Source organism: Cotesia typhae, unplaced genomic scaffold (genome assembly GCF_013202065.1).
Source record: "Cotesia typhae breed Kobodo isofemale line unplaced genomic scaffold, CoteBio_Ctyphae contig_22, whole genome shotgun sequence".
Lineage (NCBI taxonomy): Eukaryota > Metazoa > Arthropoda > Insecta > Hymenoptera > Braconidae > Cotesia > Cotesia typhae.
Genome location: NW_027423728.1, coordinates 4,998,505 through 5,016,854, shown reverse-complemented (window position 1 = coordinate 5,016,854; position 18,350 = coordinate 4,998,505). Strand labels below are relative to the sequence as shown.

Sequence of the window (18,350 nt, the reverse complement as noted above, 5' to 3'; positions counted from 1 at the left end):
TTGTTTTGAGAAAAAAAAAAACAAAAATTAAAATTTAGGTCCCGCCGAGATTTGAACTCGGGTTATTGGATTCAAAGTCCAATGTGATGCCGCTACACTACGGGACCGGACATATTTTAAATTCTCATTTTACTAGAGATAAAAGTAAGCATGTCCAAACGGCATTCGATCTGTTAATAAATAATCAACTATCAAAAAATTTTAATTATCATTGTTGTTAATGTATGAATAAACAATATTGTAATGATAATAAATCAGCAATGTTGATGGTTGAAGCTAATTGCTGTGTGACCTAAAGATAAACAGATAATTTTTTTATTTTCAAATATTTATAACAGCTGAATAAATAGTTTTGATTTTTTAAAACAAAAAATATATTAAAAAATTATCACAAAGACGTCAGAAGAGCTGACCTGTTGAAAGTTATATTTTATTTTATGATCGTTATTTGCAAAAAATCACTGACTGATTTCATGTGTAATATATTTATTACAGTTTAACTTTATGATCTGATTTGTTAAATATAATATCTATTTTATACTTTGAGTTATTGATTACATATTTGAGGTATATTATTTGTTAAAATTTATGCCAAGTTTACGTAAAGAAGTACAAAATAAAGAAGAAAAGATCAAAGTTTAAAAAAAAAATTAATGTGTTGACTATTGCAAAGTTTTTTTTCCTTAGCAATACATTATTATATAGAGATTCATTTACTTATTAGTCAATATTAATCTTGGAATTAATATTTAAAAATAAATAAAATTCACTTGGCGAATTTTGAAGAGAGATTAATTCATTAAAAATAAACTACTTTAACGATTTAAAAAAAAAAAGTAAGTAATAAATCCAATAATTGAAAGTATTTTTATTTATTGTGCAGCTACTCAATAACTGCTATTGAATTATAGTAATCAGTTTATAAATAATCATGAATACTTAATATTAATTATTAAAAATGAAGTATTTAAAGTAGAGTAAAGTTTAAATATACCCTGATTAAAAATACTGATTGAAAAGAATTGAGAAGCGGTTACTCTATGCAAACTGTATATCTATATATACAAATAAAAGAATTGAAATAATTGAAAAGAATTCAAATTTCATACTTTTGAATTCTTTTCAATCAGTATTTTTAATCAGGGATAAAGTAAGTATTTAAATACTTATTAATAAATAGAATATGAAAGTAATAAAAATTACTATTGTTTTTAATCCTGAGGATCCTCTTCAACAATTTCTTCATCAGCTTCTTTAGCTTGACCCTGATCTTCTACTTTTTCGTTATTTTCATAACTAAATGTTTCATCTTTAGGCTTCTGATTACTGATAACTTCATCAGCTTCTTTGTCTTAATCCTGATCCTCTTTGGCAGCATCTGATCCCATTTCAGCTTTATCCTTATTGTCATTACAAAGCTCAAATAAATTGTACTTTTTATATTTGAAATAGTCAGGCGCGACTGCCAAGAAACACCAGCTCTTGATTATTTCAACAATAACGGCAATTTCGGGGTTTTTTAAATCAGCTTTGTTTCCTGGATTTTTTTTTAATACGATTCCTGCCAGCACTTCAATTATTTCGTTCCTTTGGATTGTATTGTTGCAGTGCCGGCTATAAATATTTACATAATTATTCTCAAATTAAATTTTACTGTAATTTTTAAAAAAAATAATAAAAAAAAGACTTACTTAAAAACAATAGAAAAAGTTTTCGGCTCTTGAGCAAAGTATTTTTCAAACAAGACCGTAGCTTTGGTTGTTATTTCATTAATGTTAGCTTTTGAAACGACTTGAATAGGTATGAAGCGTAACAAAAATCTACTCTTTTGTTTCTTGGTCTCAGCTAAATCTTTTATAATCTTCAAGCCTAATTCCAATGAATCTGGTACTTTGGTGCTTATAAAAATAACATTTTTAACTCCTGTTTCAAGATACTAAAAAAAAATAAAATTAAGCAAGTTAATATATTAATAATATTGAAAAATTGGGAGACATCTTATTATTTTTAGAAATTTTTTCACTAATAAATTATAGCAAGAAAAATTTATTTAAAAAATTTCATCTTTCAAAGCTTTAAAAAATAATAAACGAAATTTTTTTCAATCATTTTTTAGACCTAGTTTAGAAAAACTATTTTTAAAAAATTGAATTTGTAATTTTTTTAAAGTTCTAAATGTCAATTTTTTTTCTCATTTATTTTTGCCATACTTAATTTGTTAAAAAATTCTAATAATTAATAAATAGCTGCTAAATTAATTCTCATTAAATAAATAATTACCTGAAAAGTTTTAACTGAGTCAGGTTTTTTCTGACCATTAAGCTCTTTAATTTCTTTGCTTAATGACACTGAAATGTCATCATCTTCCTGATCTCTTTTGTCAGCAACATCGTTGTTTTTAACGTCTTGCTTCGGATCATCAACTTTTTTTGAATCTCCATAGTACTCTTCTAATAATCTGTATGCATCTCTAATACTTTCTTTCTCTCGAAAATTACAAGTACAAAGAAATCCACTCAATTCAACTTCGATTGAATATTTTGATTTTTTTGAATGATGAGCCGCTGGTTTGTACCATTTTCGTTTGTTGTTTTTATTTTCCATTTTAATGAAATTACTCAAGCTCAATCGGCCAGTAATTAATAAATAAATATGAGTTTCTACAGCTCACATGGATGAAGAGAGGTTAGAAAATTTTAAATGGCGCGCTTTGAAAAAAGCCCGCGAATATTTAAATTTAGTTATAATTTACTTAATTTACAACTTACAGGTAATTTATTTTTTGTGTGTTAAATGAAATAAATAATGACATATGATTGATCAAAAAACTATATTGAATGAGAAATACAAATATTATATTTTTTTTTATTATATATTATTGTTTTTTTGTTGTTCGTTCATTTAAAGAACGCAGACAATTATTTTTTTTTTACGTCCCACGTTTAAATTAAATTCAAGTGTTTGATTTTTTATTTTAAAACATAAACGGACATAAGCTTTTTATTGATTAATTTATTTTCATTATTATATATTACTTGTTATTCAAAATTGAAACTAAACTTTTCATTAATCATATAAATTAACATGTCAAAAAAGGGCACCTTAAAATTGAAAATAAAGATTTTATAAAATATTTATTAAAAATAAAAAAGAAATTTGCTTTATGTCCGCATGTGATTGATATTCAATTACTGATACATACATAAATGTAATAGATAAATTGAACATGTCATTGCAAACATATATATTTATTTAAAAATTTTAATTAATTAAATTTTCATCAGTTTTTTTTTTTTTTTATATTTTGCCATCTTAAAAATTGTTTATTTTGTCCTACACGCCATTTATTAAATTTATTATTTCTCTTTCAGTCTTCGTCTGATAGACATTATTCGATAGAGATATACATTTAAATATTTAATTTTGTGTTTTATTTAATTATTTATTTAAATATAAAATTTGCGTCGTAGGACTCGAGTGTTTGAGAATTATTGCCCCTTCGAACAACAATATCTTTTACAAACTACTATTTACAATGTACTTATTACACATTTATATATACTTATATATATTCAATATATAAAGAAGTTAAAGATATTTTTTTTTATTTATATTAATAAAATCAATAAAATCAAAACAAATAATTAATTTAACCTTAAGAAAAAAGAAAATAAAACAATCGTCGGCTGCAAAAAAAAAAAACTCACGTCCATCATTAATGACAAATTAAATTATTATTGTATGAAATGTACACCTTAACGCAGTAGTTGACATTCAAAAATATTCTTTTTTTTTTTTTTTTATTTTTTTTCCATTTTTCTTTACATTTCAATCGTATTTTAAATTCGCGATATATTTTACTACCAGGAAGACTAAATACTTGAAATAAAACGGATAATTATTTATGGATAAAAAACAAATAAAAACGAAAAATTGAATTCACTCGCGATTTATTACGATACGATTAATGTAAAAAAAATTGCTTATGCACTTAGATAATAATCAAATAATGATAATAATATTAATAATAATAATTAATAACTAATAATAATAATTAATCGATGATAACGTAAGGCAATATGTGGAGAATTTGGCCATCGTAGCTGGGTCTAGCTAGCATTTCATGCCACTCTCGAAACTCACGTCCCGTATCGTCATCAACAACACGACGTTTGTACACACCAATCATTTTCTTATTAACAAACTCATCAACTTCATCAATTACATCCTTTTCTACAGAATTTGTCGATAGTTTAACTTGAAAATTACCATTCAAACTTTCAATACATTCATTATGAAGACGGTCGACAGCGCTATCGTTTATTTGTCTTAACTTGTGTTGACCAGTTCCCGCGTTGCTACTGTTATGGTCTTCATCGTGATCAGAATCATGAGTGGTGTACTCATCATCACTCCACCTGATAGCGTCACGATCCAGCGGCGGTAATTTAGCAAGGATTTCTTTGACCGTTGTTTCTATCGACGGGGCTTCTGCTGCTGGTTCACTAGCTCGTTCAGTTTTAATTCCATCAGCAGCATCAACCACTGCGTGATCAGTAGCAGACCCAGCAACACCAGATACAGTATTATTCCCAGCAGATGAACGAGATTCAAAACGATTTACAGATAAACTTTTTGTACGTGTATTGTTATTTGAGGCAAGGTTACGATTGTTTATCTCTGAACTTCGTAAAACTTCTTCTGTTGTCGGTGGTTCACGCTTCAACTGGCCCGGTGTTGTAGCACCCAGCGCGCCAGTGACATTGCGGACCTGTATATCTGCAAGAATTTCGTGAGTTGTTTTCAATTTTGGATTCCGCGATATACTTGCGAGTTTTTCCTTTACACGATCCTCAGACAGTGATTGGCTTTTTATTGATTTGCTGCCTTTTTTTCGTCCACGTTTTTTTGGTCCTACTGGTACTGGTACCGGTTCAACTTTACCAGCCGGTGAATTAGTGTTACTAGACAAACTCGGGTCCAAAACAGAATTAACATTAAGCTCATTTCGTGTATTAGACGACGAAGAAGGGCTATTAGGCACTTGCGAGTTAATATTTACGTTTAGATCGCCATTAATACGTTGTTTTTTAGCAGCCTGAATAGAAATACTGGTAAGCTCGTCTCTGGAAGTCGAGTTTACATCGTACTGCTGAGGTGAATTAACATGCTGCTGTTGAAAATGATCCTCTTTTCGTAAACGTTTGTTTGAACTGTGAGTTCTTGGTACTGCTTCAATTGAATGATTCTGATTACTGGTACCACTTAACTTTGGCGAACCAGCTGTATTTAATTTATAATTTGTCGTAACTATTGGCAGTTTAATAGGTGTTGAATTTGGTGAACATGAATCACTATTTAGTGACAACGCTGGGCTTATTATTTTAGATGTTATTGCATCACGCATTAATGGACTTTGCGGTTTAATACGCGAAGCCGCTGATCCCGGTACTGGACTACGAGGTTTTATTGTACGTGCTGCTGTTATCAATGGACTTACTGGTTTGGTTCCATTTAATGTTTGGTGTGACGAGGTGTTATCAATAATGGCATTTGGCGGTGCTATTGCTGTATTTGATGATCCATGCTGTTGTTGATTTGATGACGGGAGTACCATGTCACGCCATCGTCGAACCAGATCTTTAGCACGTTTCGCCAAAGCATCATTTGTCGTTTTTCGTCTAAGTTCATTGATGTATTTACCCAGCCGTGTGATCTATATTAATTAATAAAATTCATTGTATATATATTTATTTATTTATTCATTGATAAACTATTTAAAGTATCCGACATAAATTACTTTTTTTTTTTTTTTTTTTTTTTTTAATACTCACCTCAAGCACTTCTTTAGTAATAGTCGTCTTCTCCAGGGCCGTAATGACATCCACGACGGCTTCCATGTCGACGACCTGTAAAATATTATTTATCAATTACTAAACTAAATATTATTTTTGTTAAAAGTACATGTTAATTAAAGTACAGCTTGGACTCCAGAACCTAGAATTAATAAATTTTTATCACAGTGATATCTAAAAAATAATGATCAACAGACTGTAGTTGAAAAATAAAATTGGAAATTCAATACGATTAGTAAGAGAGAAAAAAAAATGTCCAACTCTACATAAAGCCAATGAAATAAGCTAAACTAAAAAATCAAGTCCAAAGTAAAGATTTTCAGAAAAATAGACCCGAATATCTAAAAATAAAAAAAATAAAAAAAAAAAAAAAGTAGATTAATTGTAAAAATAATATTTGTTCATGGTCATTTGGTAAATGTTGTAGATTATTGCACACACTCTTGGAGTATTAATAAGTGTGAGTGTTGTGTGTCAGTGGCACAGTACACAGGCGTAACACAAAACGGCAGACACAAATGATGACATGTAACACATATTTATCCTTGATTGTATTAGAGTGTAGCGCACGCCACGGGTACAGGCACACGGCGCACAGAGTTGCGAGAGTGGCCCGATAGCCGTTTGCCTGAACGGACGGCGACGTAGTTAGAACTTAAACTGTAGAACGTAGTGTGCTGATACCAGCAACAGCCGAGTTACGAGCACTGTAACTAAACAGCAGATCCAACGATCTCCAACAATCAGGACGTAGGTAAAACTCGTTATCGGAATCTAGGGTTAGGTCAAGTGTACTGAGTTTTCATCTACAATAAATATTATTTTTACAATTAAGATTATTAATTTAAATAAAAACGATTATAAATTTAATTATTATTTAATTTAAAATAGCGCGACGGTTAACAATTTATCAATCGGCGGCTTAAAAACCCGCGCGTTACTTACATTGTACTCCTTGTCAAGGGATTTCAACAATCTTTCGGTGAGTTCGGTGCAATTTCTCTGCATCGGTAGGGCACACAGAAGGCCCTCGACAGGAAGGAATTGTGGGTGTTCAGAATTATATGTGAAAGTATGTTTTAGTATAATTATATCAGTTATATATAATATTTATAATAATTATAGCAATAAAATATCGTATATATATGTACATATATGATGTATATATATAAATAAATATATATGTAGTCCTGAGTCGTCTCCACGCCGCACACGAGTCTCACTTAGATGCGAGGGCCAGCGAGGGCGAGAACGCACTGGCAATGGCGACGACACCGAACTGCTGAATGACTTGGTTCGTTCGTCAAGCCCTCCCTGCCTCTCAAGTGCAGCCGATGTGCTCAGAGCCTCATACTCGGCTTTCTGCTTCGGCTCTATCACCAAACCCGTAGCCCCTCTCCTACAATCCGAACCATGCCATTCGTCCAACTTTTATTAATTTCGTCCTACTTCGTGAGTCCTCGACTTTAAGCTGCATTTTCATCTCAACACATTGTCGACATTTTTTTTTATTAATTTTTATAATACTGAAGTTAGCGGTCAGCTGTCAGTTTAAAAATTTTTTTTTAACAAATCAATTACTATCAATTACAATAAAAAAGTGCTTCTAAAAATTTTCACTTGTAATTTTTATTAATTTTAACATGTGAAACTTTTTAGTTAAATTTTTTTTTTAATAATTTAATTGTTATAAAATTCTAAAAAAGAATTTTCAGTGTTATAAATTTTTCTATTTTTAATTAGTGTGTATGAAAATGAAGTTAGCCGACATATCAAAATTTTTAGAAATTTTTTATTGAAAAAATTTCAATCAAATAATTTAAAAAAAAAATTGAAAAACTATAAATGTAATTTTTTTTATAAATATTTTTTTAGTTGTAATTTAATTAATAAAAAAATAAAAAATTTTCAGGCCTCTGCTAACTTCAGTGTCATTTAGTGTTTCCATATTTTATTATACTTTTGTACTTTGTAAACGCGCATTTATAATTGTAATTGTATTAACGACCATCTTGTGTATTATGTATTATATTGATGATATAAATAATAAATAAAATTTTATTTGTATACAAATTTATATTTGTCGTTGATTGATTTATTGAGAGTTTGTTCTGGTGAGAATGGAGTTAGAGGAGGTTATTGAGGACCAGGACGAGCAGGATGATGAAATTTTAAATGAAGATGATGGTAAATTTTTATTTATTTTTATGATAATTTATTAATTTTGTCATTGGTTATTTATTATTTTTTTCTTGATGAATTTTAGACTCCCAGATGCCGTTAGATAATACATTTGATATGACATTAGCTACATCTCACTCAGTAAGTTTATATCTTTTTATTTTATTTTATTTAAATTGAGAGACATCGGATAATTTTTAGAATTTTCTTAATTAATAAATTATGACAAAAATTTATTTTAAAAATTATGATACTGAAGTTAGCGGTCAGCTGTCAATTAAAAAAATTTTTTAACAAATTAATTACAATAAAAAAATACTTCCAAAAATTTTCACTTGTAATTTTTATTAATTTTCACATGTGAAACTTTTTAATTAAAATTTTTTTTAATAATTTAATTGCTAAAAAATTTTTAATATCTGTCAACTTCAGTGTTAAAAAAAATTCCCTTTTTAAAAGCTTTATGAAAATTAATTTAGTAGATATTTATTAAACTTTAATAATTTTTGCAACAGATAAATTATGAAAAAAAAATTTACATGTAGAAATTAAAAAAAACTCAAAAAATACAATTTTTTAAAAATAATTTTTCGGAAAAGATTTGTTTGTTGAAAAAATTAAAGCTAACTTCAATTTCATAGAAGCTTCAAAAAATCACAAATACAATTTTTTTAAAATAACTTTCTTGACCTAGTTTATTTTTCAAGAAAAATAAAAAAATTGTCAAGTGTCACCTAATTTAGGTGTATTTATTTTATTTTATTATAAACTGAAATATGAGGATAAAATAATTAAAATTGACAGTACTTAGGTGACAACTTACAAGTATTACGTGGTAGAACACTGCTAGACAACGGGATCTATGTAAATTTACCTCTTTGGCCTCCAGAATCGACGTGGCTAAAATGGCTGGTACTTTTTCCCGGTCGTACTTTACCTATCGTTGAACGTAATCCGCGACCTATTGATATGTTACGTCAATGTATTGCCAAGGACCGTACTTTTGGCGTCGCCTGCATAAGAAATGTAAATAGTATTGGAACAACTGCTGAGATTTACGAGTATACTGTAGAGTCTCGTATGCATGGACTGGAAGAAGTACGTGTTAAAGCTAAAGGCAGACAGCGTTTTAAAATAATACGTATGAAAAATGTAAGTTTTACAGCAAGAATAAACAATCAACTTGATGAAATTTTTTTTTAGATCCTTGTATGATTTTGTAATTTTGATTCCAAGATTACGGGAAGAATTCCTGTTGCTGACGTCAAAATCCTTCCGGAAATAGAACTGGGACCACCTAATTATCAATGTAGAATTGCGTCTTTAGATCGTTTACGCGGAGGAGTTGCTGATCGATTTAATATTAAAAGGCTCAATAAAGTTTCGAGGATTGATTCTGCTATAACTCCATGGCCTTCTTGGGTTTATAATCTTTATGATCCTAAAAAATTATCATCGAGAATTCATAATTACCTAAAATTTTTAGAGTCCAGTAAGTCGATGTTTAAAATTTATTTTTATTAAATTTTTAAAAATTATTACGACTATTGAATTTTTATTTTTATCAGAGGGAGGAAACATTCCAAGTGATCCAACAGACTTATCATTTTGGGTAGCGCAGAATCTAGTAATAACACCCAAGACTGCTCTCTCTCTTTTGGAAATAGATTGTGTGATACTTAGACTGCAAAGAGAAGAAAAATTACTCCGTAAATTGGCTAATAATGTCTTTGTTTGTAAGAGATGTGGTGCCAAAGTTGCCAAGCAAACTGACGTCTTCCAAATGAACGAGGAAGGAGTTCAAAGTGCTTATTGTAATCCTGCTGGAGCAATACATGAAACAATAACTCTTTATAAAGCTCAGTCGTTGGTACTTGATAACGCACCACCTTCTTCCGAGTACAGCTGGTTTCCTGGGTAATTTTTTTTTTTTACAATTAATCCAACAAATTAAACTATCCAGAAAAATTTATAAATTTTTATGGTGGTAATATAGGTATCAATGGACAATAGCTCATTGTGGTGGATGTCGATCTCATATGGGCTGGAGATTTACAGCAGCACAACGTGATTTAAAACCACAGTCCTTTTGGGGCTTAACACGTACATCTCTAATCTGGGGTGAAAGAGAGAGCCATTATTGCGATGAATGGGATTCAGATGATGAAAATGACGAGACTACTGATCAATCCGATACTGAGTTCTTACCTCCGTATTCAAATGTTTATTAATCATGTTCATAAAAATGAATTAAATATTAATAATCTTTTCAATAAACTCTTTTGGATAATATGAGTGAAAAATGAGCTTGCTATTAATTTAATAAATTAATAGAAGAAAAGGATAAAAAAAATTAATTGAAACTTTTACGTTCATATATCGTATATTTATCGACCACCTTATGGATAATTTATTTAATATATTTATATAATAATAATTATAATAATATTAATAATTAAACTTATTTATATATATATTTATATTTTTCACCAGTATATCGCAGTGATTTATTATTCATTTTTTTTTCTTTCATTTTTAAAATCTGTTTCTTCTTTTAATGCCAAGTTTATCTCGTTTAAAACGCGTCGAGATAACTCGCAAAAATTATACGTTGTATCGTTAGTTTGCAATTATTAATTATTAGTTTAGTGCTTTTATTGCACCTTATCGCAAATACTTGTAAACAAGTTTATTTTCTTTTTTTTATCTCCTCCATTAATCTTTTGTGTTTATACTATACAAAGTCTTGTTGTGTGAGACAAATTACGCCTTTCTAAACAAAAATAAAATGACTGAATCGTTAATTTGACTAATTAATAACTTTTTTTTTCCAACTTCCTGTCTATTAAATAAAAAATTAATCTACAAGTCATATTATATATATATTTTCTCTATTCTTTTTAAAAAGAAAAAAAAAATTATAGGCACGCGTACTCGCTGCTAATTCCCTTATTTATTGCAATTCCATCACGTGAATAATTATTATTAATTATTTATTTATTAATTTTAATTTACTATATTAATTAAATTTAATATTTAACTACTGTTAATCATTTTCATTTCATCAAGTGAAAAGATATACAAGCTAATCTGTTGAAATAATATTTTTTGCTTTTAATGTATAAATAATCACGTGACAGAAACGAATTTTGATTATAAAAATTAAAGTCGGCTCAAAGCCTTTCTTAAATAATAAAAAGATCACAAATTAGTTTAAAATCGTGTGAATATTGAATTATAACTCATTTTTTTTTTGCCAAGTATATATAATAGTACATTTTTTATTTTAATTATAAAGAGAGAGAGAAAGAGAGAGATAATTAAAAATATGTTGATTGAATGACAAGTCAGCCTGGGATGTTGCGATTAGATTAAATTAGCTGGTGCCTTGATTTAATATCGCAGTCCCATTTAAATAGTGAAAATTCAAGATTTATTCCAATATTTAACTAATGACGTATCACACACAACAGTCTCGTTGTTGGCAAATAAATTTAGCAATCTGTATTTATAATTAAATAATTTATTAATAACATTTATTTTTTATACAGTTTAATTATTAAAGTATTTGCTCATAAACTTACTTTCTATTTCTGACCCTGCAGAAATTAGTTTACTGTGCGGTTGTGCAGCTGTGCTTGATTGTGGCGGCCCGTTTAAATGTGCACCTGATGCTGGACCACCGAATCCTGGCGGTGGTTGCATTGCCCAGTGTTGGACGGGTGCGTCTGTCTCCTAATCAATTTATATATTATCTTAATCAATTATTTAAATTCAATTGCTGATTGAAAAAAAATAAATACTTGTGTATGTTATAAATAAAAACCATAAAATTGTGTAACAAGTTATAAAATTAAATATAATTAACCTGTTGCGCACTGTGTGGTCCATTGTGAATAGGATGAAATCTCGGAAATTGCCACGTGCTTGTCGCTTGAAATTGTAAAGGGCGCGAGCTTACAATAGCAGGATCAATAGTATTCCAGTCTGTAATTGGTCCTAAATTATTCCAGCTACTTTTTTGATGAAGCTGTTGTTGTTGCTGTTGTTGCTGTTGCTGCTGCTGTTGTTGTTGTTGTTGATGATGATGAAACGGTTGATGTGTTTGTGTATGTGCTGATTGCTGTTGATTTATGTCACACCAATCTTTTAGACCATATACTGCATCGTTTACACATTTATTTACACCTATTAAATATAAAATAAATTAATAAATAAACTTGACAAATAAACTAGTTATTTGTAATTACCATTAGGAAGATAAGATGTCTGTTGTGGTGGTTGGGTACCGAGTGAATTGCTTGTAGGTGCAACTCGTGGTATTCCAAGACCAAATGAATTCATATGATTAGGCGTTGAGCTAGGAAATCCTGGTGGTGGTAAACGACTACGCTGACCACCTAAATTGCTGTTACCACCACCAACAGACATCGTTGGCTGTGCTGTTGTTTGAACACTATTTGTCGGCTGTTGTTGGAGCATAGTCTGTGGAAGACGTGATAATATTGTGTGCGATTGTTGCAGTACTTGAAGATTTTGTAGATGATGTGCTTGCTGTTGAAGATGTGCTAAATGTGCTACCTGTTAAGTATTTAAAAAAAAAATTCTTTGATGAATAAAAATTCTCCAAAAACATTTAATGGTAATTAATAAAATTAATAAATAAATAAAAACCTGGGAGAAATGTGAAGGAGCTAAACTTTGCGTAGGATAGCTTTGATGCAAGTTCCTAGAATGCTCATCTCTTCTTTGTTGTAAATGCTGGTGCTGGTGTTGTTGTTGTTGTTGCTGCTGCTGTTTCTGTTGCTGTTGCTGAAATTGTCTTTGCTGCTGCACCTGAATTTCGTTCTCCATAAGCTCAGCAAGCGCCTTCTGAGTCTCATGGAAGGGATCGAATCCTAAATCATCGTCAGACTTAATATCTATTGGATCCTTTTTAATCAAAATTATACTATCCATAGCGTGGCCATTCTGCTTGATATACTGGCAATTTTCTTGATTCTGCTGGGCCTGCATCAACAGTCTTTGTTGACACGAGTTCTGCTGAAAATCAGCCATGAATTTCGATGCCGGTGTCGTATTAATAAGTGCACTACTGTGATCTCTGATATAATTATTATGTAATTTCGACAAAGTCTGTGTCTTAGAGTACTGTGTTTCAAGAAAATCGTCTTCATCCAACAAGCTGTCGGTATTGAACGGTACGACACTCGGTGACGATAAAGACGATGTAGGACTCAGTGTACGATGACGTTGATGCTGGTGGTTATTATGTTGGTGGTGATTTAAATTATTGGTTCGACTTTTATCGACAGTAAAACCAAAGGCCGCTTGCCAGTCTTCGCTAGAGTGAACAGACGGCAATGAGTCAGGAATAGTTGCCAAACAATTAGACGTTGTTGATGTCGTTGTCCAGTCAATGGTATTTGAAGGTGTTGTTTGTGAATTAGATGTCAGTGACATGACACTAGGTGGTAATTTTTGAAATGTATTTGAACTGAAGAAACTATTGTTGTCTGTCTGGAAAATTGATCTATGATTGACTTGTGCTTGTGTACCATTAATTGTCGTGTTACTACTGCTATTAATAATATTATTACTAACAGTATTACTATTATTATTATTATTATTATTATTATTATTATTATTATTATTATTATTATTATTATTATTATTATTATTATTATTATTATTATTATTAACATTAATATTACTATTAATATAGTTATTACTATTATTATTATTATTATTATTATTATTATAGAAACCGGGTGGTACAACTTGACTGGTAGTGGTGCTTAAATTTAAATTCGTACCGTTAATTGGCGATGGATCACGTATTAAATCAGACTCATCATTATCATCAGAGACATTAGCATCAACAATAAGTCTATCAGTGCTGGTATTTAATAATGCCAAGTCATCAGAAGTACTGCTACTTGAAGCAGTACTCGCTGATGTACTACCTTCACGTAGTAATTCACTCTCACTCTCTGAATTTCCACGACTATTACCACCAATACCATTTTCAATACCATTAAGTTTTATTTCACACATCGACTGTTCCAATTCCTTCGTTGTTTCACTGACGTTGTTGATCTCTCGTTGATCATTTTCTGATTCATTGTCATTGTCATTGTCAATATCTTTGTCTTTGTAATTAATTTGCTGTTCTCCGTTATTCTTTTTACACCTAGATGTTTGCTGTTGCTGACCATTTATCAAATCACTGTTGTAATTTTTCAAAAATTTTTGTCCATTCATCTGCTGCGAATGTTCGATCGTGTGTGATTGTGTTGTGTTAGCGCCATTTGAATTACTATTCGACGAATTACTAGACTCAGACCGTGATGTCGTACGCGTGGCATTTCCAGCACCATGTTTTTCTTTATTCTGATTATTTTTATGTTTATTTCTAGCAGCTTGCGCCTTACTTTCACTATTACTCTTACCACGTCGTGAATTAGAACCTTTTTCCGTCGTAATAATACCCGATTCACCTTTATTATTATTATTTTGTTGCGACGTACCATTGCTATTTGACGGTACTGATTTACTATTTCTGTTAATACTCATATCATTTGATTGCGACTGTTGTTGCTGTTGCGACTGCTGCTGCTGCTGTTGCTGTTGTTGTTGATCCAAGACTTGCGCTGACGTATCTTTTGTCAGAGTTACACTTTGCTGTGGTTGACCAGGTTGTAACGATGGCCATGCTTCTTTTATTTGAGTTGGAATAACAGACGTACTACCATTTTCACGAATTGAATTACCAACTGGTGGTGAAATTGTGGGTTTCCTAACATAAAAAATAATATATAATAAAATTAATACTGTAATTATTTTTATTGCAATATTACGACTAAAACAGCATTAACTGCAGATAATCTTTATTGTTTAGATAAAAAATAAAATACGAACCGATTTAATGGCGTTGTTGTTTGAGCATGAAGCGCTTGGACTAATTTTCTTTCGTAGTCTTGATGTTTACCCTGATGCATTTCTTCCTTAGTAAATGACGCTTCCTGATCACCCAAATCGTGTAAATACATACAATCAGATTTGGGACAGGCTTGATTACGCATAAAATGCGAACAATACTTTGTCGTACCCAGCGATGTCTTGATTGTTCGACCGTCTACGACGATATTATTGACGGCTTCGATGGCACGTAACGCGTCCTCTTGACGCTTTTGTTATAAATTCATTTTATTGTTAATTTTATTCAATTAAATAATTAAATTACTTTTTAGTTGTTATTAATTTTAATTTACCTGATAAGTGACGTAAGCAGATGCACTAGGTCCTTGAGAACCCGCATACGAAGTACTTTGATTTATAACGACTTTATGAATCTTCCCAAATTTCCCAAAGTATTCATGCCTTTTCAATACCTATAATACTCATGGTCAGTACTATTATGATTCAAGGGTGTCAGGCAAAAGGAAAAAGGTTAAGGAATAGTAGTATCTTTACTTTAATTAATAATTATTATACATATTAATATAATAATTATCTAAATAATAATCCAAGAAAACTGCTACTAGTCAAACTTTCAATATGTTAAAATAACCTTTCAAAGTACTTTCTTTTATGGCTAGTATAATAAAATAATTAATTATTCATAGAATCAATAGAACATAAACTTTATTGTATTAACAAATTATTTAAATACGATAGTGAGTTTGAGTTTAAAATTAATAGAAATGATCGCGTTGTTTTCAGTGTATTTTTTTCGATAACTAAAATAGCCATAGACTTCCGTAAGAATTTAAAAATTTTTAAAAACACTTTCTTCACAGGATGTGTATTAGTTTACTATGAATAATTGTCGCGTATGTAGCAGTTCTCTTGAATTTTAACAATACTTACATCCGCTTCTGCCAGTCGCATCGGCAAACCGACGACAAATACCAGATTTTTTTGGACTACTCGGACATTCGCTAGATGTTTGCGATTTTCCGTAACTCGTTGTTTTCGTTGTTGATCTTTTAAACGCTTCTCAGCCTTCAACCTGGATTAATTCATCCATTTAATTAGTTATAAATTTTTATTAATGAAAGAAGAAAAAAAAATCAATAAATAAATAAAATTAATTAAAAATAATAAACTACAATATACCTTGAAATTTCTTCTTTTGTTAAGGGCTTAAAGTCAGCGGGGTTTTCCGAATAGGCCTTCCTGCAAGCTGGACACAGCCCATTTTCATCAGTCCGAATCCTATGCCAACAGAACCGGCAAATCTGATATCCGCACGTGCATGGAAAGAAATTCAAGTCGTCGACTTCCAGTGGCTCCATACACAATGGACACTCGACAGCATCGTCACCACTCAAATTCAATACCGACATTTTAAACTTTTATTTGTGCTAATAAATCCTGCGAATAATAAATATTTTATTATTTAGATAATAAATCAATTAAACTTAAATTTAAAACTATTATCATCAGTATCAGTGAAAATAAATATTTAAAATACTCACTCAAGTTTAAATAAATTTTTTTTTATAATCCCATAAACTCTTAACGAATCGTTAAATATCCAAAACAGTTGTTAACAATTTCTGTAAAAAAACAAATAAAATAACATTACAGGTCATAGTGATAAAAAAATAATAGTTTGTGCATAAAATATTAAATAACTAAATAAATGACTAATGACTAATGGTACTGAATAATGACTAGATTAACATGATGCCCAACAAAACCGTTATCCGTGTAAAAATTAACCTGTCGTTTGACAGCTTCTGTCACAGGGAATATTTAACAACATAGAGAGCACATAGCTCCAAATTAATAATTATTTAGATAAAATCACAACGTACCCAATAACTAATGAAACAGCTGTTGTTTCGTTTCTTATATATATATATATATATATATATATATATATATATATATATATATATATATATATATATATATATATATATATATATATATATATATATATTAAATATACATGTATATATATGACGGTCAACTCCCGAACGAGAAACGTCAGAGCATGAGCTAAAATACTCTCAACTACACGATCGGTCACAATTCTTACCCGTCACGAGTTTTATAACAAACTTTATTGACATCCACGTACGTTTCTGTACAAATATAACTGTATATATAAATAAGTAAATATAAATATAAATACATAAATATATTAGATTAAAATAAAAAAAAAATTTGTACGGGACAACGGGGCCTTATGTTCCTACGAAGCGTCACCCTACAGTCTAGTTAAAGCTAGATCACCAGTCAAACTACAAATTAGAAATTCATTGGTCAATAAATTTATCAAAAGTTATTAATTTAATTAATAATTAATAAAATATATAAATATATATTAATTTTTATCCTTGTTACAAGTATTTGCATATATATTTATATATGCTGAACAAATGTATTAAAAAAAGTTGCCGTTTTTTTCGATGAACAATTTGCGCTTGCTCTCTCTCTATTCTATTTCTTACTTTATCTAACTCTCTTGTTACGTTTGTACGTTGTCTTTGTTGTCGTTTACCTCCTTTTCACACATACAAGGGACACTGCCTCTGTATATAGGTGTATATATTTATGTCTACACGTACGTACACATTTAAATGGACTCCCGAGCACAAAGAGAAAAGAAGGGAAGAGAAAAGGATTTCTTCTCTCTCTTTTCAAGGATTCTTGGCTGCAACTACTATGAAAAATCCACGGACACGTTTATAAGTTGCCTAGTTATTATTTTTTTTTTTGTTTAATTTTTTTTTTGTAAGCTCAATTTTTTCACAACACCACGATTATTTATTGGTTATATAGAACTTTTAAAGGACGACGTATGTTGATGGTGGTGCTGGTGGTATATCACTTGATTCGTTGATATTAAGAGTAAAGTAGAGTTATAAAAAAAAGTAAGCAGCTCCATCACAGTATTTTAACCTTATTTTTTTTTTCTTGATCTTGGTTTACTCAAAACAATACAGTGCCTTTCACTGGTAATTTTTAAACACACAGTACTGTATCTCGAATTATTTATTTAAAAATATATTTTCTTGTTTGTTTACTTTGGTTTGTTTCAGAAACTCGGGATTTTTGACAACTAAAATAAAGATGAATTGCTTAATAAATTAAAAAACTCGTTGTTTACTTACGTCTCAACTTATTAAACACCACACTATAATATACTTTTCTTAGATAGTTGACTGGGAAATTTTATGTCCGATATGAGAGATAGAGATTGTTCACAAATGTGCGTGCGCATCTCAAGCGCTCTACCGGATGTCGAGTACAGATTTTTTTTTTAAGGATAACAGCGCACTCTAGTATTATCTAGGA

The 18,350-nt window shown here is 30.1% G+C and overlaps 4 protein-coding genes and 1 non-coding gene across 12 annotated transcripts; 1 reads left to right on the top strand and 4 right to left on the bottom strand.

Annotated features, from left to right (window-relative positions):
* Positions 1 to 36: 36 nt before the first annotated feature.
* Positions 37 to 107, bottom strand: Trnaq-uug (transfer RNA glutamine (anticodon UUG)). Its single transcript has one exon. It is a non-coding gene; the product is annotated as a tRNA-Gln (tRNA).
* Positions 108 to 870: 763 nt separating this feature from the next.
* LOC141524561 (THUMP domain-containing protein 1 homolog) lies at positions 871 to 2,658 on the bottom strand. Its single transcript, XM_074238552.1, has 3 exons — positions 2,281 to 2,658; positions 1,692 to 1,936; positions 871 to 1,614 (listed from the first exon to the last, which is right to left on the bottom strand). Exons 1-3 carry the CDS (start codon positions 2,602 to 2,604, stop codon positions 1,353 to 1,355), a joined length of 831 nt encoding a protein of 276 aa, XP_074094653.1. The 5' UTR covers positions 2,605 to 2,658; the 3' UTR covers positions 871 to 1,352.
* Positions 2,659 to 3,933: 1,275 nt separating this feature from the next.
* Med26 (mediator complex subunit 26) lies at positions 3,934 to 6,932 on the bottom strand. Of its 5 annotated transcripts, none has more exons than XM_074238545.1 (3): positions 6,801 to 6,932; positions 5,835 to 5,909; positions 3,934 to 5,716 (listed from the first exon to the last, which is right to left on the bottom strand). In XM_074238545.1, exons 1-3 carry the CDS (start codon positions 6,861 to 6,863, stop codon positions 4,055 to 4,057), a joined length of 1,800 nt encoding a protein of 599 aa, XP_074094646.1. In that variant the 5' UTR covers positions 6,864 to 6,932; the 3' UTR covers positions 3,934 to 4,054. The 5 variants fall into 5 exon arrangements, with proteins under 5 accessions (XP_074094646.1, XP_074094649.1, XP_074094647.1 ...); XM_074238548.1 differs by lacking the exon at positions 6,801 to 6,932 and adding an exon at positions 6,297 to 6,433; XM_074238546.1 differs by lacking the exon at positions 6,801 to 6,932 and adding an exon at positions 5,965 to 6,257.
* On the top strand, positions 6,796 to 10,531 carry Ohgt (E3 ubiquitin ligase component cereblon). 2 transcript variants are annotated; one of them, XM_074238551.1, is made up of 7 exons: positions 6,796 to 6,927; positions 7,959 to 8,042; positions 8,122 to 8,177; positions 8,841 to 9,188; positions 9,273 to 9,528; positions 9,605 to 9,953; positions 10,033 to 10,531. In XM_074238551.1, exons 2-7 carry the CDS (start codon positions 7,976 to 7,978, stop codon positions 10,265 to 10,267), a joined length of 1,311 nt encoding a protein of 436 aa, XP_074094652.1. In that variant the 5' UTR covers positions 6,796 to 6,927; positions 7,959 to 7,975; the 3' UTR covers positions 10,268 to 10,531. The 2 variants fall into 2 exon arrangements, with proteins under 2 accessions (XP_074094652.1, XP_074094651.1); XM_074238550.1 differs by lacking the exon at positions 6,796 to 6,927 and having other exon boundaries at positions 7,803 to 8,042.
* Cnot4 (CCR4-NOT transcription complex subunit 4) lies at positions 10,401 to 18,240 on the bottom strand. Of its 3 annotated transcripts, XM_074238544.1 has the most exons (12): positions 18,167 to 18,239; positions 16,520 to 16,600; positions 16,158 to 16,415; positions 15,909 to 16,050; positions 15,311 to 15,430; positions 14,958 to 15,226; positions 13,853 to 14,835; positions 12,711 to 13,552; positions 12,287 to 12,617; positions 11,905 to 12,224; positions 11,621 to 11,771; positions 10,401 to 11,538 (listed from the first exon to the last, which is right to left on the bottom strand). In XM_074238544.1, the coding sequence occupies exons 3-12, from the start codon at positions 16,385 to 16,387 to the stop codon at positions 11,531 to 11,533; spliced, it is 3,396 nt and encodes a 1,131-aa protein (XP_074094645.1). In that variant the 5' UTR covers positions 16,388 to 16,415; positions 16,520 to 16,600; positions 18,167 to 18,239; the 3' UTR covers positions 10,401 to 11,530. The 3 variants fall into 3 exon arrangements, with proteins under 3 accessions (XP_074094645.1, XP_074094642.1, XP_074094643.1); XM_074238541.1 differs by having other exon boundaries at positions 12,711 to 14,835; positions 18,167 to 18,240; XM_074238542.1 differs by lacking the exon at positions 18,167 to 18,239 and adding an exon at positions 17,504 to 17,632 and having other exon boundaries at positions 12,711 to 14,835.
* Positions 18,241 to 18,350: the final 110 nt, after the last annotated feature.